The sequence below is a fragment of the Hydra vulgaris genome, chromosome 01, assembly GCF_038396675.1.
Source record: "Hydra vulgaris chromosome 01, alternate assembly HydraT2T_AEP".
Lineage (NCBI taxonomy): Eukaryota > Metazoa > Cnidaria > Hydrozoa > Anthoathecata > Hydridae > Hydra > Hydra vulgaris.
This window is the reverse complement of record NC_088920.1, coordinates 16,987,068-17,015,000: the sequence shown is the minus strand read 5'-3', so window position 1 is coordinate 17,015,000 and position 27,933 is coordinate 16,987,068. Positions and strand designations below refer to the sequence as shown.

The following is a 27,933-nucleotide window of genomic DNA, read 5'->3' as shown; positions in this document are numbered from 1 at the left end:
ATCATGCTATTTTGATTGGTTTAAAAACAGTTATCTGTCATTTTGATTGGTTTAATGCATGGAAAACAAACAAAGATCAACTTTAAAGCAAATTAAAGCAAAACAATATTAATGTTTCTAACATTTGAGTAAAGTTGTTCAATCAGGTTTTGTGTAAAGTTCTATCTTATCTAATAAGGTTTTATTTTTTGGGAACAAGTAAGAAGCCACTGTTAAATAATCATAAAGTCAAACATCTTTAGTAGAACAAAGACCGCCAACATTTGTCATTTAAAGCAAATCAATTTAAATCACCATTTATTTCTCACACTGCTTATCATATATTTCACACATTATTGTTACCCTTTGCAATTCTAGATCTTTAAAAAATTGAGTTACTAATTTTTATATAAATTTATATTCATCAACAAATTTCAAATTTCATGCAATAATCTCTTACTTTCAAAAATTATGACCATATAAAATTTTAACCAATTAATGATAAACATGGTCCAGAATTTTATTGACTAACACTACTAATACTGCAAACAATTTTCAGTTAGCACAACTAAATTTGGATTTAGTTTGCATTTTTAATGGCCTCTTGTAAAAAACTTTTTAAAAATGTTTTAACATATTAAGGTAACAATTTTTAAACATACCTTATTCATAGTTATGTTATCTTTTAGTGATACTGGATCAGTATGAGCATAAATCTTATCACTCAAACCAACCTGAGTTATCTCCATAAAATAAGCTATATTTTTTAGGTTAAACTTGCTTGTCCAAGCTTCATCATCAGGCTTTGAACTATTTTTTATTGTATTACTTTTTTTTGAGGTGTAAGGAAAATTATCTCTCTCCATATCATATACCATCTTTGATGAACCAATGTAGTCCCACACTTCCTTAAATATAAAACTTAAAATTAACAAAAATCTTGTTTTTAAAACAACATTTAAAATATACAACTTCTTTCATAGAAAATATAAGCAGTAAGAAATTTTTTTTTTTTTTTTTTTTTTTTGTTATTCACCTCCTCAAGGCCAAGAAGGCCACTACAGATGAGGAGGCTACTTAATAGTGGTTATAACCCTCTCTCAACTCTATAAATCCGAAACACGAACCTCGACGAACAAGGCCGCTGCGCGGAGAAACAAGTTGAGCGCGGTACTACCAGGGACGTGGTGGGGATCGAATAATAAAGCTGAGGAATTTATATATATATATATATATATATATATATATATATATATATATATATATATATATATATCAGGGGCTATTCAAGGAAAAAAATTTATTAATATATATATTATTTATATATATATATATTATTTATATATATATATTATTTATATATATATATATATTACATATATATATATATATATATATATATATATATATATATATTATATATCCGCCCAATATATATTATATATATATTATATATAATATATACATATATATAATATATACATATATAAATATATACATATACATATATATTATAAATATAAATATATAATATATATTATATATATATATATATATATATATATATATATATATATATATATATACACATATATATATATAGTATATAATATATGTATATATATATATATACACTACTGTCGGAAAAATTGTGGTCACCCTTGAATTTTGTAAAAATGGTAACTAATCTAAGGATTTCATTAATCAATGCACACAATATTGAACACAAAACACAGTAATAATACAGTTGAGTAAAGTCTATATACAAAAAAACATCAATTTGTAGTCTATTGAATAGCCATTGGCCCTTTTTCGTAGTGTCCACAATTTTTCTGACAGTAGTGTGTGTATATATATATATATATATATATATATATATATATATATATATATATATATATATATATATATATATTTTTAGATTATTCACCTCCCCAAGGTCCGAGGGGGGTCACTACAGTCAAGGAGGCTACTCATTTTTTTGTGTTTTTTATTTTTTAGTTGTTATTCGTGGTGCAACCCTCTCTCATCTCTTTAACTCCGAAACACGAACCTTGCCGAGCAAGGCCGCTGCGCGGAGAAACTAAGTTGAGCACGGTACTTCCAGGGACATGGTGGGAGTCGAACTCCGAACCTCTTGCTTACAAAGCGAGCGCTTTTACCACTACACCACTACCGCATATAATATATATATATATATATATATATATATATATATATATATATATATATATATATATATATATATATATATATATATATATATACACACACACATAATATAATAATAATATATATATATATATATAATAATATATATATATATAATAACAATAATAATAACATATATATATATATATATATATATATTTATATATACATATATATATATTTATATATATATATATATATACATATATATATATATATAAATATATATATATATATATATATATATATATATATATATATATATATATATATATATATATATATATATATGATATATATATATAATAATAATAATAATAATATCGGAAAAAACAATCTTTATTAAAATTTATTCCTTTTACGCTTACTTCCTAATATTATTTTATGTTTACCTGAATAATTTTTAAATATTTAATATATAACAACTTAATAAACCTTTTCGGTTATTGTTTAAGCTTCCATCTTAAAATAACTTTACTTGCCTAAGATTTTCCAGCATATCATTTTATATTAATATAAATTATCATAGCAATACAATATTATGAATTATCATAGCATTTAACATCATGAACTAAATTTAGTTGATTTACTAATATTAATTTACATTATTAAATTTTATTTAAATACAGAAGTTACAAAAATTTTAAAATTTTTGTTGTATACTACATAAAATAATTGGTTGCACACACTAAATAAAAACTATTTATTGATAATTTCAATTGTTTGAACCCATTATTATCTTGATAAAACTTGATTAAAAATAATAAAAAAAAAGTAAAAGCTTGCAATGACAAGTAATAGGTTGATCTAAATTATATATATATATATATATATATATATATATATATATATATATATATATATATATATATACATGTATTTATATACATATATATATATGTATATGTATATGTATATATATATATATATATACATATACATATACATATATATATACATATACATATATTTGTATATATATACATATATATATATATATATATATATATATATATATATATATATATATATATATATATATATATATATATATATATATATATGCCATGATTACGCACGCGCACACAGATTTTCATTCAGTTAAAAAAAGAAGTTTGATAACATCCAATTAATTCAATGTTGAATTTTTTTTTTTAAATATCATAACAAAAATGAATTTTTTTGTTTTTGTTTTTTCATTGTTTTTCTGTTTTTATTTGCCTTTATTAACACGGATTGATGTTTCTATTACAATTCAATAACAGAAAGAAAAAAGAAATAGTAAATTCGCAATTGATAATTTAAAATTTATTTAAAAATTATTAATTCATTGCACCTGTTTCTCAAGAAAAACTAAAGAAATTAAAATTAATGAAAATTAAAAAAAAAAAAAGTTTAGTTAAGTAGAGTTAAAGTTAGTAATATAGTTAATACAAAAATTGTATATCTCTGATTTTAATGAGCAGAGATAAAATATTTTTTCATCAACGAGTATTAGAAAGTTAAATTCATATTTTTTTTTTAGCTTTTTATAATATTCTTAAAAACTACTACTACAAAAAAAAAAAAGAAAAACTGTAAAAATTAGTTATTTATAACTTTATTAACACTTTTGCGCAAATTTTTTTCTATTTAAACTGGATACTAAGAAGACAATTGTTTTATGAAACACTATTATATAAACTTCTTGTGCATTTGAGCATTTAACTTGAACCTCGTACCTCTAGATTCTGAGCCCAGAACTCTCGCCACTGCGTCACAGCTGCTCAATATTAACTCAAATAAAACTCATTTTTTCAGGTAACTGTTATTGCAATAATCTTCCTATATAGTACTTATATTTATGAAGGTTCTCTTTAAATTTACTTAAATTTACTCGATGAGTCATCTACCCTTCATCTTATAGGATTAACTCTTACAATCTTTCTTGTAAACACTTTCTGATCTTGGAAACCAATTGCATCTGCTAAGGTTGCCTCTCTTTATCGTGCTCGCCACTCGCTCGCTTACTTAGGATTCTATTCTTTATGTCTATAAATCTCAAATCCTGAGTCTCAATAAATCTCAAGTCCTTATTTGGAATACTGTTGCCATATCTTGGGTGGATCTTTGAATGATGCCCTTTCTCTTTTAGATAAGGTGCAAAAATACATTGCAAACATAGTTGGATCTGCTCTAGCAGCCAACCTCTAACCATTATCACATCGTTATAATGTTGCTTTTCTTTTTCTTCTCTTTAAATACTATAATGGGCATTGCTCTAAAGAGCATTCTTGTGTTACTTGTCATTCAATTAAGTCTCATTCTTTTACTGTGACTGTTTCTAAGTGCTCCAAAAATTCTTATTCATCTAGTTTTTTCCTAGAAGATGATTTCTTTGGAATTCACTTCCTTTATCTTGTTTTCCTGATTAATATAATTTGCAATCTTTCAAGTCGCCTGTCAACCTTTAACTCTCTATAATCTGTTTTCTTCCAACTCTAATAGTGGTGATCTAAGTTTAGCAGAAAAAAATTTAACTGGAACTGATATTTAACTATTTATGAGGAATTCATGGAGCTATTTATGAAGAATTCCTAAAACTGTAACAAGAAATGTTAGAAGCATGCTATTCTAAGTTTAGTACAATTAAAACTTATATCACATAAGTTTAATAGAGTGCCTATAATCTGTTCTAAACACCTGTTTATTGTATTTTTATTTTGTTATAAATTTCTTTTCTCCCTTTTTTCATTAGGAATTGTCCTTTTATTCCTTTTTTAGACTTTTCCATTTATCTGTTGTTGATTAGTTTTTTTAAATAAATTTTAATAATAATTTAATAACATTCTGAGGTCATAGCTAAAGAATGTTTTTAACTTCTATGAACTTGTTTGTGAAAAAAGTATCCTTATATACAAATTATTTATCCTTATCTTTATATATAAATTACAATACAACAGTATCCTTATATATAAAATACTAAATGAATAAAGTATATATATCTATATAAAATTTTTATAAATTAAAGTATATCATTTTTATAAATTAAAGACTTTATAAATAAATCTTACAAAAGATCCATATGGAAGAATCAAAAAAGTAAATTTAATAAAAGAAAATATAACTTGTAATAAAAGACTAACTTGTTATCAATAATAACAAATGAACAATGAACTTTTTTCAATAATAAAAAAAAACTTATCAAAAAAACACAGCAAAATATTAAACGAACATATAACTTGTTATCAATCAAAATATAAAACCATTCCTTTCACATTACAAAGATTTTGGCCAAAAATTGTATTAAGTATAAAAAAGTAAAAAGAACTTACTCCATTAAAAAAAGTAAATACAATTGGTTTTAACTTTTCAGTGATGTTTGCACCCTATAAAAAAAGTTACACATTAAATCTCTAAACATAATTTAACAATCGATAAACACAATTAAACTCCTCACTAACTGACATAATTTAACACAGTAACACCAGGAAAAAGAACTAAACACCTCACAACACCGACAAACACCAATTAACACCTTAGTTAACAGCAGGAAGTACAATTTAACACTTAAATCCACATAACACAACTTCACTGGTCAGCTATCATTTCTTGTTGACAATGACTTCAATAAAAAAAATATATAGTCAGTGGTGGATTCAGCATAAGACGTGGGGGTCAAGTTGCCCTCCTCCCCAACCCATACCCCTCCTCTTGCACTTCTTAAGCAAGTCAACTAGCGCCCCCTAAAATATAAGTTTCTCATTATGTGTTAAAATAACTGCTATACAAATTCGCCTGCAGTATCGCAGAAAACAAAACAGACATTTTATTTTAAGCAAATATTACAGTCATAATGTACAATAAACAACTTTTATTTTTAAAAGAGAAAAACAAAAAACTATAAATTAACTGATTTCAACATTGTGGAGCAATTTAGATTTATTTTTATGTGTTGAAAACTTTTTCGGCAAAAACCCATATAGCACTCCATCTCCACTTAAAACATACTCACTACTTTCAGAGATATGTATGCATCAATTTCTCCAGCAATGACAACTGGATTACAAATGAAAGACGTGCATCTATTCTTGATCGAGAAATAGATGCCATCATGTTTTCCTAATTTATCTATACTCTACAAATTCGACTTGACTCATCTTTTATATCTACTTATGATGAAAGATGTTTCAGAAGGACATTAATTGGTCATTGATGATCTGTGATCATCAATGACCAATTAATGTCCTTTTGTATTGACATTATTTTTAATCTCACAAAAGCTCACAAAATATTTATTCATTTTTCAAACATCGGTGCCTAGGAAATTCTTGCTATTTTTTTTATTTACATGAGAACATTATACATTCACCAGCAGACACCGGTCCATGCAAAAAGTTTTCTGCAACATAAAGAAGAAAAGGCATTATCACAAGTAAAATTTATGACACTACAAATTTATATAAAATCTTTTGAATGATATAATTAAAGTTCATTCTGATTTCAACAAGAATCAAAGGATTAAAACTAAATAATAATTATCGAAATTAGGAACTACACTGACAAAGATTTTTTTAAATGCAAGACTGACATTGTATTGAAATTACAGAAAAACCTACAACAACCTATAATTATAAGTAGAAATCCAACAGCTTCTTTGTAGGAGGTTGTTGGAAGATTTACTTTCAAGTCTACAAAGTTGAACCTTTGTTTGAAATTTTTTAATAACACCAATGACATACATTTAAAGGAGAGTAAAAAACTTGGCTATAGCAGAACAATATATTTGTCTCGTTGTTACAGGCAAAAAACTTGTCTAGTTGTTTCAGACAAAAAGTTTGTCTTGTTGAGAAAGCTGCTCTAGATAAGAAAAATCATGTTTCATATTGTTGTTGCATCACTTTGCTCGATATTGTTAAACAAAGTAAAGTTCCAAGTAAAATATTTGTTCAATTTAATAAATTAGAAAAAAAAATACGAAAATTGAATAATTTGAAAATAACAAAACACTGTTGCAAACAAAAGCCAAATAAAAATAAAACCTACAATAATGTATCTTTTATAATCTCCTAGGGCATGAGCTGCAGCAAGAAGTGTCACAATACCTGTCACACCATTATCAGCAGCAGGTGCAAAATCATGGAAAAATGCTGTGCTGTCAAGCTAAAATAAAAATCGAGTAATTGTTGTTACTTCAAGTAATCAAAATAACAAGGTAACCAAGGTAAGGTTATACCAAACAAAATATTTTCAAAAATAAATCATATTCTCAAATTTATTTAAAATAAAGCAAAACCCTAGTTGCAGCCATAATAACTTCATCATTTTCAATTTTATCAACCATTGGAAAAAGACTCCCATAGATGTTGTTATCTCCAAGAGGGTCACAGTATGTACCTAAAGATAAATTAAACATTTTAAATACTGTTATTTGAATGATCATCTAATGATCATCTAATGACTATCTAATGATCATCATTTTTAGTATCTCTTGAAGTATAGAAATGCTTACTTTGAATAGGGTTTGGCATTTCAGTTTTTCGACGACATGTTGGTGTGTCTTTGGAAGCAAACATAAAGTCTTTCATTTCAATTGCACAAAGTGGAAAACTAGGGGTTGCTTCTGTTTCCTTTGGTATGTTGTGCTTTTGGTAACACTAAATGTTTGGTAAAGCATCAAGCAAACAACGTAAGTATTTTCAACATTTACAAAGAAAAAGAAAAATTAAAAAAGAAGTCAAAACAACAAACTTTGACAAGCTCATTAATTTCTTCCCCATCAGCCAGTGCAAATATTGGTATTCCGTAATACTTTTTTGACATATCATTTCCCTTTATAAAGAAAACTTTTTTGACATATCATTTCCCTTTATAAACAAAACTTTTATGACATATCATTTCCTTTTATAAACAAAACTTTTCAAATTAGTTATTCACATTCTTCTATTCAGAACCAAATGCAGAATTTAATTTTGAATTCAGACACTAAATATGTATTTAAAACTTACAGTAGGATTCCACTTTATCTTTTGACAATTTCCATTCTCTTTGTCATTTGAGTAAGCACCTTAAAAATTATTAATTACTAATTTTTAACAATATTATTACCACTGAGTTAGATTTTAAATTCAACAAATAAAAAATTTAAAGACTAAACAATTAAATAAAAAATTTTTAATGAATAGCTTACCAAACTGATCCAAAGGACATTTAGAGTCAGGTGAAAATGCTGATAAATAAATGAAATTTTATGAATATGTTGATTTAAAAAAATAACAATTTCAATATATATATATATACACATATATATATATATATATATATATATATATATATATATATATATATATATATATATATATATATATATATATATATATATATAATATATTTATATATATAATATATATGTATATAATATATATGTATATAATATATATATATATGTATATATATATATATATATATATATATATATATATATATATAATATGATATGATTCTGATATCAATATGATATGATTATGATATCAATATGATATATATATATATATATATATATATATATATATATATATATATATATATATATATATATGTATATATATATATATATGTATATATATATATATATATATATATATATATATATATATATATATATATATAATATATATATATATATATATATATATATATATATATATATATTTGACTTGGACATATATATTCTATAGCTTAGTAGTTTAGTGAGCATCATCAGTGTCATTTCTGAGGCAATTCCCTTCAGCACAAAATATTTTTTAACTTTTTCAATCTTGTAGTATATATTTATAGCAAAAAAAAATATTATAGCAAAAAAGAATAAAAAGCGATTTTTTTATATTATAAAGACATTAATTGTAATTGGTGTAGAAGATTAAAAATGGTTATTTTTTCACTTAATCATATATCATCAATAGCTCAGTGGTTTAATGTGGTGTCCTGTTGTTTCTGAGGTTTCAAATCCATAACTTTTTCAATCTTGCCATATATATATATTTATAGCAAAAAAAAAAGCAAAAAAGACTTTCAATAGTTAAAATAAAATTTAAAAGTTTTTTCATATATACATGTAATATTATAGGATCATTACATCACCCGCAAACTCAACGTATGCCAAAGACATTTACACTTACAAATGTTTGAACATAACGCTATCCATATGGAATTTTTACATTTGCATGTTTTAAATGACATATTGTTATTATGTACACATTTATATATCTGTGAATAAATTCTGCATATTTGCTTAAAACAAATTAAACTTACATGTTGGCAAAATTGTTGTTGGCTTGTGAACCACAAGAACACCAGATATCTTTTTAGAATTCATGAGTTTATTCATAACATTTCTAAAGCAAGTGAAAGAGATAAAAACACAAAAATTCTTTTAATATTTTATTTATATAATAATTTCTCTAACAATTTATTAAAATTTAATGATATAAAAAAATAAAAGCATTTTACTCATTAAAAAAGGTGGAGTTAAGTAAGGGAATATAAGGTTGATTGGTTCCTTTTTCAATCAGCCAATCCACATCATCTTCGCTTTCAACAACATGCAAGATACCACGATTCCCACCCATATTTGCTAATAAATTAAAAAAAACATTAATTTTTATTTTTTTCAATTATCAAATCAAATATATAAAATAATAATAATAAAGTTTATGCTGCACTAGAAGTAGGTTCTATTAAACTAGTCTGCTTGGTTACAACAACTGTTGCACTTTTTAGTGCTTGTCATAAAGATTCTTAAAGCAGTTAACTGAAAAGACGTTGACAATTTTTATCAATAGCTGATTCCAGATAGACACAATTCTGCATCATTCAATCATTCAAACTTTTGATAAATCCTATTATTTTAAAATTGCCTGCAAAGAGTTTGACATAGAGTACAAAGAGTGTGTCACTGCTTCGGGAAGGTCATTGATAAATATAATAAAAAGCAGCAAGCCCAATACACGGCCTTGAGGGACAACACTTTTTACCTCTTTCTATTCTGACAAGTTTGAATCTATGACTACTCTCTGTCTTTGACCTTAAAGAAAGATTTTAGCCAAGCAAGGAAGTGATCTTTAAAACTATAAGCAAATTCCTGGTACTATGGGTAACAGTAACATATATACTATATAGCTCTAGTTTATCTATTGAACACTTTTTTAAGTATACAATATTATACATGATAGAAACGAAAGTAGAAACGAAAATGCCAAATTAAAAACGAAAAGAAATGCCAAATTAAAAACGAAAAGAAATGCCAAATTAAAAACGAAAAGAAATACCAAATTAAAAACAAAAATTTCATGCTCGTATTAACTTATATATTAAAAAACAAAAATAAATCTCAAATAAATCAGATATTCTCATTAAATTCTTAAATATTGAAAGAATAATAAAAGTTTGAACAAAACTACCACCATGTTAAAAAAAAGATAAAACAACAGATAAAAGGTTAAAATAACAAATAACCTAAAAAAATTCAAAATTCTCTCTCTTCTTCTTTACCTTGTCTTCCAGAATAATGATTGCTTCTATAGCATATGTATGAGCTTTTTATGCTTCACTAGCAGCTTTTTAAAAAAGTGCTTCTGAATCGCTTCACAGTGTTTTTTTTACTTTTTCTTTTTCAGATTTTCCAGAATAATCTTTTAGATTGTAAGTCTTTTATGTCTTTACCAATTGAGTCGCTTTTCCGTTTTCAAGCATCCATAACTTTATTTTCTTTTTGATCTGGTAATTCAAACTTTTGTCGACTGCATGTTTTTTTTTACATAAATAAAACTAGAAGATTCTGCGTTTTAAATCATGAGCTTTTAATGATTTACTCATTAGATTAGGTTGTAACATGCTCTTGTTGGTGCTGAATCCTCTTTTACCTGCTGCTTGACCATAAAAAGAATTAACACCATCTTGATTAATTTAGACAATGTGGGATCATGTAAATCATGATAAACTTCCAAATTTGGAAAAGAAAAACTCATATAACCTACCATCTATTTTGTTAAACGTTAAAAAAAGTTCCATGTTTTTAGAGACAATCTTTTCCAATTACAACATTCTGCAACCTCATCACCAGCTCAACCCAATGCAATTAAAAAAAATTATCAACCAAACCCTTTATTCTTTCCTTTGCCAATTTTTCATTTAATATAATTTCTGGGTAAAAGCACTTTACATTTCACACAATGGTATATTTTAAAGGAAATTTTTCTTTAAATTGTCAATGACTGCAGAAAATGTATGCAACTGAAGCTGAAATAAGAAACATCTTTTTGAGTGATTTCATCATTTGTTTTTTTATCCTTTATGACAGTGCTGGCTCTGCATCCATTACCTGGTTTTATTAAATTTTTTTTGGGTGAAATCCAATTTGCACAGGCTTTTGGAAAACTAATTTACAATTCTTTACAAGGTGGTCTCAGCATTTTTGATGCTAATTTTACTCAAGAAAAATTTAATGATAAATGTAGCCGCACCTTTTCACCCTTTTTTGAATGAATTGCTTTTTAGAGACGCAAAATGTTTGCATGCAGTTTTACATTGATCTAAAACATCAGGTTTAATTAATTTTGAAGTTAATTTTTTCAAAAGTTGATAAAGATCGTCATACAAAACAGTTTAGGATTCTGATAAAGGGTTAAAAATATTTGAGACGTGAGCAAAAAAATGAAATTTAACCAAAATTAAAAGAATAATAATAGCAAATAAAATAATTTGAAAGCTCTTGCATTGCAAAATTAGTTGTAGGTTATTTTTTAATAAAACAAATTAAAAACAACTGTTCATACTGCTTACTTTAATTATTAATGAAAACTTAGAAGCATTTTTCAAAAGGGAGCTAAATCAAATTTTACATATTTTTGTTTTAAGAAAATTTAAAAAAAAAATAAGTGTTGTATTTTTTTTAATCTTAAAAACTGACAATAAAGATGATCTACGATTTTTTAGTCTTATTAACGAGACTTTTACCTATCTTTTAAAAAACCTAAAATGTTTAGAACATTCAATTTCAGAAAAAAAGAACTTGGATCTTTTTATAAAGTCTTTTCAATTGAAGATGTTTATAAATAGTATATAAGTACTTGAGTGAAAAATCAAAAATCCTTGTTTCATAATATTTTAGCTTTATATTTTGATACAATAATGATACACAGGTAAATAAACCTTAAAAAAAATAAATAAAAAAATAACAGATAAACCTATTTTTTGGCCAAAGATCAATAAATGATCAATTAGCAGTGCGTCAAATAAAGAAAAAACCACTTGTAGTATAATGCTAAAATTTAAACAGCTTATTTATACTAAACATTTAAAAGTATGGGAGCAGAATTGATTGCATACATAAGTTAAAATTTAAATACCTTTCTTTTAATAAAAATTAAAAATGAAACTGGGGTAAATAAAATTCTGCTCTAAAAATCATTTTTTCGAAAAATGCCTTTCTTATAAAAAAGGTTTATAAAATGTAACTACAACATTTTAAGTGCAAAGCTCAAACTAACTAAATGTGATGCACAGCCCAAAATTTCCGACATTGAGAAAAAATGCAAATTAAGTAACAACATAATAAAATAAACTAATTTTACTAAATTACTTTTAGGGAAAAACATACAAAACTTATATTTGATAGCCTTTTTGCTACTTAAATTTCAAAATTAAATTGCGGTTGATGATTAAAAAGAAACAAGCATTAAGCATTCAAATATAGTGAACAGGTTTTTCTAAAAACTTTTCGTGAATTTCATTAGAAATAAAACATAATATAGCCATACTTTAAGTGCTCTACTGGTTCATTAGATTCCCAAACATCATCACACTGTTCAAATATACTAATTCTGCTTTTACTTGCATGGACATTACTTTTGCTTATATTGACTTTTTAGGAACAACACCTAGCCTCCTTGAATTTCATTTGATCATAAAAATTGCACCTGCAAAAACTAAAACATGCAAAAACTACACCTTCTTTTCAGTTTTCTTATTAACATCTTTTAGACATTATTTCCCAATTATTTTTTTAAACATCTTCGCTTCCAACAAGGCTGCAAGCAGCCATCAATTAAAGTTGGAAGTTACTGAAAAATAAAAGATGAAGATTGTAGAGCAAGAAAACGATTGATGGACACTTAAAAGATTGCAAATTATGTGAATCAGGAAAGCAAGATGAAGGAAGCGAATTCCAAAGAACTGATGTTCGAGGTAAAAAACTAGACAAATAAGCATTTTTGGAGCACTTAGGAACAGTCACAGAAAAAGGATGACACTTAATTGAATGACGAGTAACACGAGAATGAATTATAGTAAATGGCACAAGAGACGCTAGCTCTTAAGAGCAGTGCCCATTATAGTATTTGTAGAAAAGAGAAAGAGAAGCAACATTACGACAATGTGATAATGGTTGGAGGTTGGCTGAAAGAGCAGGTCCAACTATGTTTACAATGCATTTTTGCACCTTGTCTAAAAGAGAAAGGGCATCATTAGAAGATCTGCCCCAGATGTGCCAACAGTATTCCATACAAGGCCGGATTTGAGATTTATAGAGATAGAGAATAGAATTTGAAGAAAGAAAGCGACAAGCTCGATAAAGAGATGCAACCTTAGCAGATGCTAATTTTGCAACTGATTTGATATATGGTTTCCAAGAAAGATTGGAAGTAAGAGTTAATCCTAGTAGATGAAGAGTAGGTGACACATCGAGTACATCACCGTTCATATATATAGGAACATCTAAATTATTGCGATAACGATTAGCTGAAAAAAATTGAGTTTTATCTGAATTAAAGTTCACCAGCCACTGTGAGCCCCATGCTGTAGCAGAAATGAGATCTTTTCAAGCTCAAATGCCCCCTCCAAGCAATCAGAGGGTGTTGGTTTCTTATCACGACAAGAATAAATGGTAGTATCATCAGCAAACAATGCCACCTTAGATGTGAGAATATCTGGAAGATCGTTAATGTAAATTAAAAAGAGTATAGGGCCAAGGATAGAACCTTGAGGAACCCCTGAAGTTACAGAATAAGAAGAAGAGTGTTGTCCATCGAGGACAACTTTTATGCTACGATTGGAAAGGAAGGATTCAATGATCTGAAAGATGTTGCCAGATACACCATAAGAAGAAAGCTTATGGAGAAGACCAGCATGCCAAACTTTATCAAAAGCTTTTGAAATGTCAAGAGCGATGGCCTTAACCTCTCCACCTTTATCTAATGCACGATAAAACCCGCCAGTTATTACTGTTAGCAAATCAGCTGTAGAACGAGAAGATCGAAATCCATATTGATGGTCAGAAAGTTATTAAATTCAAGATGAGAAATTTAGTGTTTGTTAACTAAAGATTTAAAAACCTTGCTTAAGATAGGAAGAAGACTTATGGGACGGTAGTTAGACAAATCAGATCGCTCTCCAGAATTTTTGAAGATAGGGATAACAGATGCCGCTTTCCAGCAGGCTGGAAAACAAGATTCTGATAAGCACTTGTTGAATAGTTTTGAGAGTATAGATGACAGCTCCGGAGAACACTTCTGCAAGACAATAACAGGTATGTTGTCCGGGCCACAAGCTGTAGAAGAGTCTAGGCAGGAAATCACTTTAGATACAGAAGCTGGAGTGATATGAATGTCAAGCAATGGATCAACCTGTTTTTGGCAATATCAGGTAGAACGCAACTAGTGGAATCAAGAGACGATATTGATGAAAAGTTTTTAGTAAACAATTCAGCTTTGTCTTTAGGTGAGGTGACAAAGTCTGAACCATACAAGAGAGGTGGAATTATAGATTTGCCCTTATTATTGATATTATTAAAGATTCTTCAGAAGTCACGAGAGCCTAATTTTTGAGAAGAGATACAAGATTTCATGACCTGAGAATAGCGGGTTTTGGCGTTAGACAAAACGTTTTTACAATTGTTTCTAGCAGTAATAAACAGACGCCTGTTTTCTGGAGAATTGTTTTGCTGATAAATATGGAAGTAACAGTTTCGATTGGCAATCGCAGCAGCACAGTGTGAGGAAAACCATGGAGGAGAGTGAGGCTTGACCTGGAATCGTCGAGATGGAATAAAAAATTCCATTCCAGCCTGAATCCACAAAGTTATGTAAGAAGCACATTTGTCGACAGGAAGACGAAAGATTTCTACCTAAGGGCCATCACGAAGAAAATCACGGAAAGAATCCCAGTCAGCTTTACTGTGGTTGTAAGAGGTTTGATAATAGGGGGATTCAGGTGATGAAGAAGATGGAGATATTAGTTTTAGAGAAATCAAACTGTAATCAGAAGAACCTAAAGGGGGAATGTGGAGAAACTGACCACTGACTAGGATCAGAAACAAGACATAAGTCGAGTAGAGAAGGTAAATGATTCGGGTTGTCTGGAAAGCAAGTTGGAAAGTTGACTTTTTGAGTTAGAGATTGAGAAAGGCAAAAGTTGTGGGCTTTAATGCCTGCAGAGTCACTGACACTAGAGCCAAGCCATTCAGAGTGGTGAGCATTAAAGTCACCGACAACAACTATATTAGCTGATAGATAAAGAGAGAGGGCTTGGTCAATATGATCAGAAATAACATTAAAAAGAGTGCAGCCTTGAGATGAAGGAGAGCGATATAGAACAAAGAGAAAGGCAATAGAGTGAAGTGATGCTAAACGAAAGCACATGAAAGAATAGTCTGTGGATTCAAACCTAGTTTCACGACAAATGGGTGAATTCTTACGAATGTAAATGCCCAGGCCAAGCATGTGGTTATTGGAGTCTTTACGAATTGGAGGAAGATAACCATCAACACTAAGATCACAGGATGAGACAGCTGAACTCAAATTAGTCTCACAAAGAGCAAGTAGGTCTGGTGAACTTTGCAAGAGATAAGACTCAACAGAAGAAAAGTTATTTCGAAGACCACGAATATTAGTGAATAATAGGTTTAGAGAACTTGGTGATGATGATGGTTTTTTGTGTTTTATAGTTTTTGGTACTTTATTCATTTTAAAATTAGATTGAAGAACTTGACTCAAAGCATAGATAGTACTCAGAACACCGTTTAATAGTCCAAGCAATTGCCTCATTACTGCTAATAAACCCTAAGCCATAACAAAGGGCTCCAAATGTGGCCTCCGCAATGCACACCAAAAGTACAAACAGGGACACCATTTATGCGCAACATGGCACTGTTAATACTTTGATATTTTTCAGCTGTTGATGGAATCAGCCTCTCTGAGAGCTACCAAAGAGTTCGGGAAACCTGACTACCAGCCGGCCTCAGAACCATAAAACTGAGTATTAAGCTGTACCCTCATTAGGAGATAATAGAATGAGTTGCCTAGTCATAAAAACAGAGACACAAGCAAAACCCATGCATTGAGTCAAGAAGATCCAGCATTCAACATCCTAAACTGGAAACAATGTATTAAAAACACATCTGCACCAGCCTAATAGATGAAGAAGGGGTGTGAGGCTGGTCAACAGATAGAATCTGTTTACCCCTTAAGTTTTCGCCTAGGAGGCCTTCTACAAGACAGTAGCCGGGTGCATTTAACATCTGCCCAAGATGCGTATTTTTATCGAGACACCATCTCTAGCCTTTACTCAACCAAGAACCCCAAGGCAGGGGGTGTTTTAAACCGGAGTTGGCATCTCCTAGCCTTTGCCTAAAAAGGCATATCCTACTAGGCAGCAGGACATGAAGCAGATTGTACTGGGTTATATGTTACCAGTTTGTTACAATTCCATTTGGAGACTCACTTTTGCTTACATTTTTGTTGCTTACATTTTTGTCGCTTACATTTTTGCTTACACTTTTGTTACAATTCCATTTGGAGACTCATTTTTGCTTTTTGTTTTACCATAAAGACATTTAAAAAAAAATTGTCATCACTTATACTGATTTTACAGCAAGTAATCTTGCCAAAGATAAGTTGATATACTGTCTATTTTGTCTGACTGATATTTATATTACCTATAAAAGTGGCTCTACAGGAGCAGCATGAGTGAGTTCTAATACTTCAATAGCTTTTTTTTGACTGTTAACCATCAAAACATGTAAAATTTGTCAAAGACTTTTAAGTTAACCAAAACAAAACACTTTTTGTTGCTGTTTTTTATAACTATGAATATAATAACACAACCTATGAAGTGAAGTATAAAAAAATTACTTGTTGTATTTTATTAATTTATCAATGTAATAAAAAATAAAAAAAATAAGACGTAAAACCTATTTAATGAATAACATAATAAGCCAATATTTGCCATGAATTTTTTGAGTTTTCCCTGATTGTTCCCTGATACTTTTGCAGCTATCTAAACTTCCTGACTTTTCCCTGTTTTCCCTGATCCAGCAGACACCCTGGCTATGCTCTTTTTAAAGCTATCTTTTTAACTGTTTGTTTTTATTGTGAGAGATTTTTATAAATACTATTTAAAAATGCTTTAAAATTTTATGTTCTTTTTTAAAAATTGACTGTCATATATACAGTCAATGTATCTATGAAATCTTAAGCTTGAGTATCAAAAAAAAAAACAATTTTTTTTGATACCTATATACTTGATAAATTACAATATACTTATATTTAATGAAAATAACTATAATAATAAATTACAATTATTTCAACTATAATAATAAATTACAATATATTCAGTAATAAGAATATTATAATAACTTCAATTTAATTTTAACTTTTTATTCTTTATAAAAACAAAAACAACATGTAAAAAACAAACTCACATGTACAACCAACTTGATGAGTTGCATTCGTCAGCAGAATACAAGGAGAATAACTTTTAATAGATTTATATATTTTAGATTCAATTTGAGATGATGAAACTAAAAATAAAATGTTGTTTTATTTAAATAAAAATGATTTTATGAAGAATTAACTTTAACAAAATTGTTTAAGTATTGTACTAATTTTTCTGGATTTCATTTAATTTTTTCACCTAAATTTTGTAACTCTACACTTTTTACCAAATTTCTAAGTTTTGTTACCATGACACTTTTTTGTTCCTAGTAACCATGACACTTTTTGAGTTTGCATAATATTTTATAAAAAAATTTCTTTGTATTTATTTATTATTTAAATTATTTTTATAAAGCCGGATAATCCACAAAAAAAATGCTGGTTAAAAAAAAATTAATTTTTAAGAATAATTTTTTAATAAAATAAAATAATTTTTTTGGTTCATTTAACTCTAAAACCTTCTCACTTCTCCATAATTAAATGATTAAATAAATTATTTATCAATTAATACATTTATTATTTTAGATAAGAGAATAGAAACCCAAATAATATTCCTTAACAACCTGCTGAAAAAAAATTTAGGTTTTACTTTATTTTAGAAAAAATTAAAAAAAATCTTTACTTTTAATTGAAAGAAAAAGTAAGAAACACTGTAAGAAAAAGTAAAACCTATTTTTTTCTGAGATCCTGGTTTAAATCTTTCCTTTTTTCTTATTAAAAACTTTACTTTTTTCCAAGCAAGTTTTTTTTTTACAAAAGAAAACTGCAATTATCAAAAACATTTAGTTCCTATCTTAATATTTGCAGCTTTCTGTTTTTGAGAGTATTCAATTTTTTTTATTAAGTTTGCCTTGCATATACATACATACATACATATATATATATATATATATATATATATATATATATATATATATATATATATATATATATATATATATATATATATATATTTATATATATATATATATATATATATATACACATATATACAAATATATATAAATTTTAATTCACCTCCCCAAGGCCAAGAAGGCCACTACAGACGAGGAGGCTACTTAATTGTGGTTATAGCCCTCTCTCAACTCTATAACTCCAAAACACAAACCTTGATAAACAAGGCCGCTGTTCGGAGAAACAAGTTTGAAATGGGTTAGTTGACTGATTGGATAAAAACAAATTAAAGTTGAAAAAACTGTTGAAACCCATTTTAGAGGTCCCTGCTTTTATAATATGTGATCCGAAAGCCACACTTTTTTAACCAAAAAGCAAGGACCTTAAACATTGAAATAAAACAATTTTTTTTTTCTATGAACTTTAAAAGGCCTATATATTAATTTGGAATTGGTTAAAAAATTAAGTTTTTTAAAAAGTGCATTGGTTTGACCCTGGAAAAATGGGCGAAATGTTCTAATTATAAGTGATTTTATGGATATATCAATTGACCAATTTTTCTATCTAACAAAATTTCCAAGACAAATCTTATCAAATTCTTGTTTACGAAGATTAACTTAATCCAAAATTCAATTTTAAAATTATTTTCTAATATAGGGACCACTATAGGAAGGCTAGCGGTGGGCGGCGGAGAGCTTGCTTCTTGCACAACCGAATATTTATGTACCATCTGCTTTGAAGTTTTATTTTCTCATAAGGTTTGATTAGATTTTCATATAGGCGCTGATTTTATTGCGTTGCATCCGTTATTGTGAACAGAATTAACAAACTCTGACTCAAGCCTAATTTCCAATATTTCGTATAACGTATTGCCTATTCGTATAACAGTTGTTGACTAAATATATTACGCGAACAAACTTAACAAAAGTTTTAAGTTGGTCAATAAGGCCCCAAAAAGATGAAAGACAGTTCAGCCATTTATCATCATTTTTACTCAAATTTAAGAGACTGTGAATAAACCACGAACTCCTACTAACCAACTGTGACAAGCTTGGTGGTTTCTCATGGGTGAAGTCTAGATCTGCGAGACATAATGGAATCAAGGTTTGATCCAAATACCACATATGTCTCTCCATTGATTTCAATCTTTCTTTAATTCCTTCTAGTACATCATTAGCTCCTGGATCTACCCAACATTTATACTGAACCATCTGCCGGTATGCTTTTAAATCTTGAAAAGGTGCAGAAGAAACTAAAGAGGAATGTACAAACTACACAGTATATAATACAGAAATAAATTCTGCTGTTCTACTGATTTCTTCTTATAAACTAGCTGTCAATTGGTAGAACAACTGATTACCTAAAACTTTAACTTTAAGATAATATATAAACTTTGCCATAAAATGTGCATGGGAAACTGATCCCGGAGCATAAACATTAAAGCTTACATCTAGACATAAAGTGAGTCTAAGTTCTACAAGTTCTTCATAATTACCCCTTGGAAATTGGCAAGTGCATATTTGCAAAATTGAACAGCTTCTTCAATCTGTTTTTCTAGATATGTTCCTTTAACTGCAACTTTGTCAAATTTTTTAATCTTTGATTTAACCGTAGTTTCCTTTGTTGCCATAGTTTCCAACTATTAATTATTTAACTGCAACTTTGTCAAACTTTTTAAACTTTAATTTAGCCATAGTTTCTATCAGATTTTCAGGAGCCTGTTTTAGTTGCAGTTGTGTAAAAGCACAGAACCTTTATATAAATTCTTAGCTTATATTCATCCAAAATGTTTATTAAAGCATCATGAAAAGATTTTCCAGTACTGTATTCCATTGGCGGAATGCCAATGGAATACAGTACTTTTATTATTTCTTGCTATTTAGCTGCACTTGTACTTACTGCTTTCTTTTTTGCACATCTATATGGTGGATACAAAAAGCAAGAAATCTGTCATATTGCCCTCAGAAGTAACTATTATGTCAGAGATCAAGTGCATCATATTTCGAGATGAAATATTTTTAGTAACACCTGTAATTGCAACTTCTTTTGCAAATTCCTTAAGTAATACTGTTGAAGCACTAGTACCTGATTTAATTTTGTCTGGTGAATAGTCAGAATCCTCACTTTGCTCTGACAATAAAAAATCAGTTTTCTCAGCTTAATCCTCTTGTCGCTCAACAAATGTTAAACATCACAATTTTCATCTTTTGACAATATGTTAAATTCTTTGACCAAGTGTCATTTTATGTTTTATTAATTTTATTAATTAATTTAATTAATAATTTTATTAATTAAATTAATTTTATTAATCTAGGTTGTTTCCATGATTCTTCTTTAAAAAAGAAAAAATTCCAATTCAAAAAACTTTCTTAGCATTTTTTATTTTCTGCCTTTCTTATTTTTTTTTTTTTTTTTAACGCTGTTCATTTTTCAACTAGATCATTTAACAGTTTCCTAGAAAACATAATATTTATCAAATTTTTTTTCTAATTGGTTTAAAAACTTTTAATTTAGCCTCATATCAGAGGCAGAGAGAAAAGAGTCAAGTTAACAAATTAATATAAGCAAAATTAAAATTCGGTAAAAATAAAAAAACTATAATTAAAGATTATTTAGCAAACCTGATGTGTTAGTCATGTAATATGCTGCTGTCATATCCTCCTTTAATCCACAGTTTCTTTTTAGCCAAAAGGAAGCAGTTTTGAGGACATTGCTTTTTCAGAGCATGCTGACATCATTTTATCTCGAGAAGCACAACCAATCAAAGTTTTGGTTGGAGTATTTTTATCTAACAGACCCCTGAGTTATTAAGATTAAATTTAGATTTTATTGTTTCCGTTTTTCAAACTGAAATTTAATTACTTGGTTAAATACATATAACTTATAATAACAATTATATTACAATATTAATAACAATAACTTGGTTATTCGTTTTTTAATCTTTTCTAATTTTTTTAGAATAAATAGTTTGAAAAAAAAGATTGTTGGTCTAAATTAGTATATATATTTTTTAGTGTAAACTTCGAACCAATTCAAAATTAATATTTAGGCCTTTTAGAGTTCATAGGAAAAAAATTGGTGTTTTATTTCAATGCTTAAGGTCCTCGCTTTTTGGTTAAAAAAGTATCAGGGCACAAATACATATATACATCTATACACATACATACATACATTTTAAGAAGAAAAAAGTTTATACACAATCATAGTCAACAATAATTTTATCATTAAAGTTTACCTAAAACAAAACAGGAAGTATAAGTAAACAAAAATCTTCATTAAATACAAATGCTTAACTCACTATAACATAAATATACATATGCATAAAGATATCAGTATTAAAAAATAAATAAATATAAAACGATAGGAGGTATAAGATAAAGAAAAAACATTATTGCTTTTAATTATAACTTATGTAGTGGTGGTAATAAACTTCTCCTCAGAATCGGATTTATCATTACCGGCATTTCGAAGAGGCTCAGCACCAATACCTAGTTTATTTCGTCAGATAAACATCACCATTTATGCTTTACCATGCGAATTACGCCTACTCTACACTGCAGTAAAAAAGGACTTCACTGCAAACAGCCAAAACCCTAAATATACTCTCTTGATTAACTGTCAAGTTATTTTCTACATATCCAAAATATTTTTTCCAATATCTTCTTGGCATATTTTCTATCTATATATGACATTTCCCAGAAAAGTTAATTTGAAAGTAAACACACTGAAAACAATCCCAGACATGCAACAACTGAACATGGAAACATAGAATACATTAAAGAGCAAATATTCACAGAGAATTAATAGTTTACAAAGAAATAAAACTTGGTTGTTTTTATAGTGTCATATTTCTAAGGAAATTTTTCATTTTGTGTCCTGGGTCTAATAAAGGAAAAACAAAACAAACTATATCTCATATTGACTCATAATGAAGTGCTAAAGCGTATTAAAATTAAAAAAATTTAGAAAATGTCATAACCCATAACATAAATATATATATATATATATATATATATATATATATATATATATATATATATATATACCCACACATATATATATATATATATATATATATAATCTTTGAAAGTCATTTTCTTGTTATACGTTAAAATATGGGTAGAATTCAATAAATACGGCTGCGTATATTTTGCTGATTTATCGTGATCAGCGTCATTAGGTATAATAAATGAAATAGTTACAAAGAAATCGTTATAGTAAAAACAAACCGTTAAAAAGATAACACTAAAAAGCCAAAATATAATACAAAAAATTTTCTCAAATAACTGACGCCAGCAAATTTTAATAAAAAATGGCCCCCAGGTTTTAGTTGTCACCTTATCACCGTCATCCCAATTGAGAACCACATCACCATTTCTCAACTCCTGTCGAACCCTAGCTTTGCTTATTTCAAGTGACTCTCTGATTTTCCGAGTTCGAAATTCTGAGGCTACAGATAATGTTTTGAGGTGCAACCAATCAAACTTACCATGGCATGTTTTGGAATGTTCAGTTGCACCCGAACTGGACCATTTTTCTTTTATGCTGTTTTTCTGGTGTTCAATACATCTCGATATCACCTTCTTTTTAGTTTCACCAATGTATATCAAACCGCATGAACATTTTAGTTGGTATACGCCAGGGTTTGTGTTTAGTAGTAGTTTAGTTTTATTGTTGCAAAAATATTTTTTAAATTAGGAGTTGATGTGAAAATAACCTTTACGTTTTGTTTTCGAAATTCTTTACGAAGTTTTGGACCAACAATTGGCATCCAAGGTAGTTTTATAAAGGGTTGGGTATTTAATGGTTGACATGTGGTGTTTTTTGAACCGTTTTTTAAATGGTCTATAGTAATATTATTTAGAATGTTCTTGTCGTGGCCATTTTTAACAAATATGTCTATTAGAAAATCAATTTCTTTTTGAAGGTGTTTTTGAGAGCAAATTCTTTTTGCACGACATAAAAATCCTTTGAAAACGCCAATAATAATGTTAGGATTAATGTTCGAGTTAGGTTTAAGTTGAACATTTGTAATAGCTTCTTTTCGATGTACTTGAAATTCATAAGCTCCAGAGCCTGTGTTTGTGATATTAATATCTAGGAAATTGAGTTGTTTGAGGTCGTTTTCAAGTTCCACTGTGTATTTTTTTGGTAGGATGCTGTTCATTAAGAATGTTCAGGATCATTTGTTGTTGTTTTATTGAAGCGAAGTGAGCGTGACAATCATCTACATATCTCTTGTAAATTTTTGGTTCGGATGTATAAACAATTGCTATGTTAAGGGCCTTTCTTTCTATATTTTGTAAAAACGCTTCCACCATAACAACCATTAAAGATAAACCTATAGGACCTGAATTAGGTATTACTCGGATATAGTTTTCATATAAAAAATAGCATATACTTAATGAAAGTTCAATTAATTGGTGAATGTCTGCAAGAGTAAGTTTAGTTCGAGTTTTTAAGTCATCAATGTCAGCGTTCAATATATCAATAATAACCGGAATTGCTTCGTCAATGGGTATGGATGGATATAAACTGACTATATCAAATGAAACTTAAACTTTGTTAGGATCTACTATCCATTGCTTAGCTTCATTTACAAAACTATTAGAATTCATAAGTCTACTTTTATTTTTGTTCAGAGTCGGTTGAATAATTTTAACAAGATAATCAGATGTTCCATAAGGTGGTGTGTTAATTGTTGATACAACGGGGCGCATTGGGTAATCTTTTTCTGGTTTGTGAGCTTTAATCATTCCGTAAATCCTTGGTGGGTTACAATCTGATAGATAAATTTTAAAGTATGTATTTGTGTCTAGCTTACCTTCTTTTCTTAATTTGCACAATTGTCTTTGAAATTTAGTAGTCAATGTGGATGTTGGATCATAATCAATAATTTTGCTATTTTTTATTTGTTCTTCTAATTTGAGAGATGCATCATTTTGGTTTAATAATGCAAAACCTGTGCCTTTATCGAAAGGGTATATCTTAATATTAGAATTGTTTTTTAATTTGTTTATGGAAAGACGTTGTTGCTTAGTTATATTATCTTTTAATTTTAATTTTAGTGAATTTGTTAAAATTTGTGAACAGTTTTGTCGTAGAGTTTCTGCCTGTGTTGGTTTTTTAAGTTTTTCAAGTTGTAAAGCGCAAGTTTCAATATTAGCTATAATATCCATATACGGAATTTTTTTCTGCAGTGTTACAAAATTTGGACCTAAATTGAGTAGCTCAGTTGTTGATTTATCCAGAGTAACATTAGTTAAATTGAGTATAGCAGGTTTAATAACTTGATTGGGAGGATCAAAAGTATTTTTTATAATCGGTGTAATTTGTAATCTATAATATTTTTCTTTCATTTCCGTTTTTTTCTTAATATAATGGTAATTTTTTGATTTGTTGGTTATACTATTAATTAACTCATAATCGTGTAATTTTACTTTTGTCTGAAGAAATATATTTAATTCATTAATTAATTTCTTACTTGAATATAATCTGTGTTTGGCATCGTTTCGAGCATGAATTAGTAGTTTTTTCATTATGTTTTTTGCTTTTTTAGTATAAATTGGAGTTTTTATTTTAAACGATTTTGGAGTTATGTTATTGGATAAGCATTTTTGAAGAAAAACAAGTTGATTTTTTGAGTTCGCATTTCGAATCTTCAAATCTTGTAACTTTTTGGTATCATCGTAAGTCTTTATGCTGTAAAAAGTAGTAATATAATTTTGTTTTTATAGTGTAAACATCTGAAGCCCCAGAATATCAAACTCGGAAAATCAGAGAGTCACTCGAAATAAGCAAAGCTAGGGTTCGACAGGAGTTGAAAAATGGTGATGTGGTTCTCAATCGGGATGACAGTGATAACGTGACAACTAAAACCTGGGAGCCATTTTTTAATAAAATCTACTGACGTCAGTTATTTGAGAAAATTTTTTGTATTATATTTTGGCTTTTTAGTGTTATCTTTTTAACGGTTTGTTTTTACTATAACGATTTCTTTGTAACTATTTTATTTATTATACCTGATGACACTGATCACGATAGATCAGCGAAATATCGAAATAATTATATATTATTAAAAAATATATATATTAAAAAAAAAGTTTATACGCAGCCGTATTTATTGAATTCTACCCATATATATATATATATATATATATATATATATATATATATATATATATATATATATATATATATATATATATATATATATATATGGGTAGTATAAACAATGTTTTTATTTTTTTTAATAAAATGTTTTTATTTTTACTGTAAATCATCCACGGAGTGTTGCTACATCGACTATCTTATAGCCTGACTCGCAACAAAGTGCTGCTACATCGACTGACAAATAGCCTGACTCGCAACGGAGTGCTGCTACATCGACAATCTTATAGCCTGACTCGCAACGGAGTGCTACTACATCGACAATCTTATAGCCTGACTCCCAAGGGAATGCTGCTACATCAACTGAGGGTTTCGTTGGGACAGGCAGTCTATCAAGTAATAAAAAAAAAAATTCCGGTCTTGCATTTTAAATTTTACTTTTCCACAACAAAATACGGAAAAACTTTCTGAGAACCAGTTAGGGGTTATACATATATACATACATACATACATATATATATATATATATATATATATATATATATATATATATATATGTATATATATATATATATATATATATATATATATATATATGTATATATATATATATATATATATATATATATATATATATATATATATATATATATATATATATATATATATATATATATATATATATATATATGTATATATATATATATATATATATATATATATATATATATATATATATATATATATATATATATATATATATATATATGTAAATATATAAAATATACTATATGATTAAATGCCTCTATGAAAAGGCATTAAACATACAATTTGTGGTAAAAAACAGTTTGTAACTTGTCTACAGTATTTAAATTGACAAAATTAAGGATAGATTATAACAAAATGCATTAATTTAATTGAAGAAACTAATTAAATTTAATGTCTTTTTTAAAAAACCACAAAAACGCAAATTAAAAGACTAGAATGTTTATATATATATATATATATATATATATATATATATATATATATATATATATATATATATATATACATATATACATATACATATATATGTATATATACATATATAAATATATATACATATATATATATATACACATATATATATATATACATAAACATATATATATGTATGTTTATATATATAATATATATATATATATATATATATAATATATATATATATATATATATATGTATATATACATATGTTTATATATACATATACACACACATATATATATATATGTATATATATATATATATATAATATATATATATATATATATATATATATATATATATATATATATATATATATAAATATATATATATACACACACACACAAATACAAACACACAAAAAAAAATAATTACCATAATAATTTAAACAAATAAGCATAATCAACACCATAAATGAAGCAGCCATCTTTCGGTATTGTTTTTTATTACACAAAATTTCTAAAGAAAATTGTATTTTTATTGTTTCTTACAGGCTATGTTGCAATATGTTGTTTTTTTGTACAACATAAAATTAAAAATTTATATTAAATGTAAGAATATCTATCAAAATAAATAAATATATATATATATATATGTATATATATATATATATATATATATATATATATTAGTTCACCAAAGAATTCTATATATATAAGTCCACCAAAGAATTCAATTTGTAGTTGGGGCACCTTTAGCTAATTTTAGGGTTATTAACATGGATTACTATCCTGTTAAAAAATTCATTCCTTACCACCAAACCTGGTTTAAGAGACATTAAGTTCATTAATGCACTTATTCTGGTCAATTGTCCCCTCAACTATGTGTAGCCAACTTTGACTGTACACAGTTATGACTCCCCAGATCATAATCTTTGTTGGATATTTAACAATCTTTTTCAATCAGTTTAAACTCTTTTTTTCTTCAAAACTGTAAATATTCATAATAATTTTAGCAGTACTCTAGT

General features: G+C 27.3%; 1 protein-coding gene across 1 annotated transcript in view; it reads right to left on the bottom strand.

Annotated features, from left to right (window-relative positions):
• The window catches only part of LOC101235065 (nicastrin), a 33,136-nt gene extending 5,238 nt beyond the window's left edge, over nt 1–27,898 (bottom strand). Inside the window, exons 1-13 of the mRNA XM_065787497.1 lie at nt 27,721–27,898; nt 27,342–27,425; nt 17,924–18,022; nt 9,679–9,802; nt 9,481–9,563; nt 8,360–8,398; nt 8,178–8,236; nt 7,921–8,001; nt 7,682–7,826; nt 7,466–7,566; nt 7,216–7,332; nt 5,505–5,558; nt 642–887 (exon numbers count right to left, since the gene is read on the bottom strand). Of these exons, the coding sequence (XP_065643569.1) occupies nt 642–887; nt 5,505–5,558; nt 7,216–7,332; nt 7,466–7,566; nt 7,682–7,826; nt 7,921–8,001; nt 8,178–8,236; nt 8,360–8,398; nt 9,481–9,563; nt 9,679–9,802; nt 17,924–18,022; nt 27,342–27,393 (1,200 nt within the window). The 5' untranslated portion in view covers nt 27,394–27,425; nt 27,721–27,898. The remainder of the gene's footprint in view (nt 1–641; nt 888–5,504; nt 5,559–7,215; nt 7,333–7,465; nt 7,567–7,681; nt 7,827–7,920; nt 8,002–8,177; nt 8,237–8,359; nt 8,399–9,480; nt 9,564–9,678; nt 9,803–17,923; nt 18,023–27,341; nt 27,426–27,720) is intronic.
• Nucleotides 27,899–27,933: the final 35 nt, after the last annotated feature.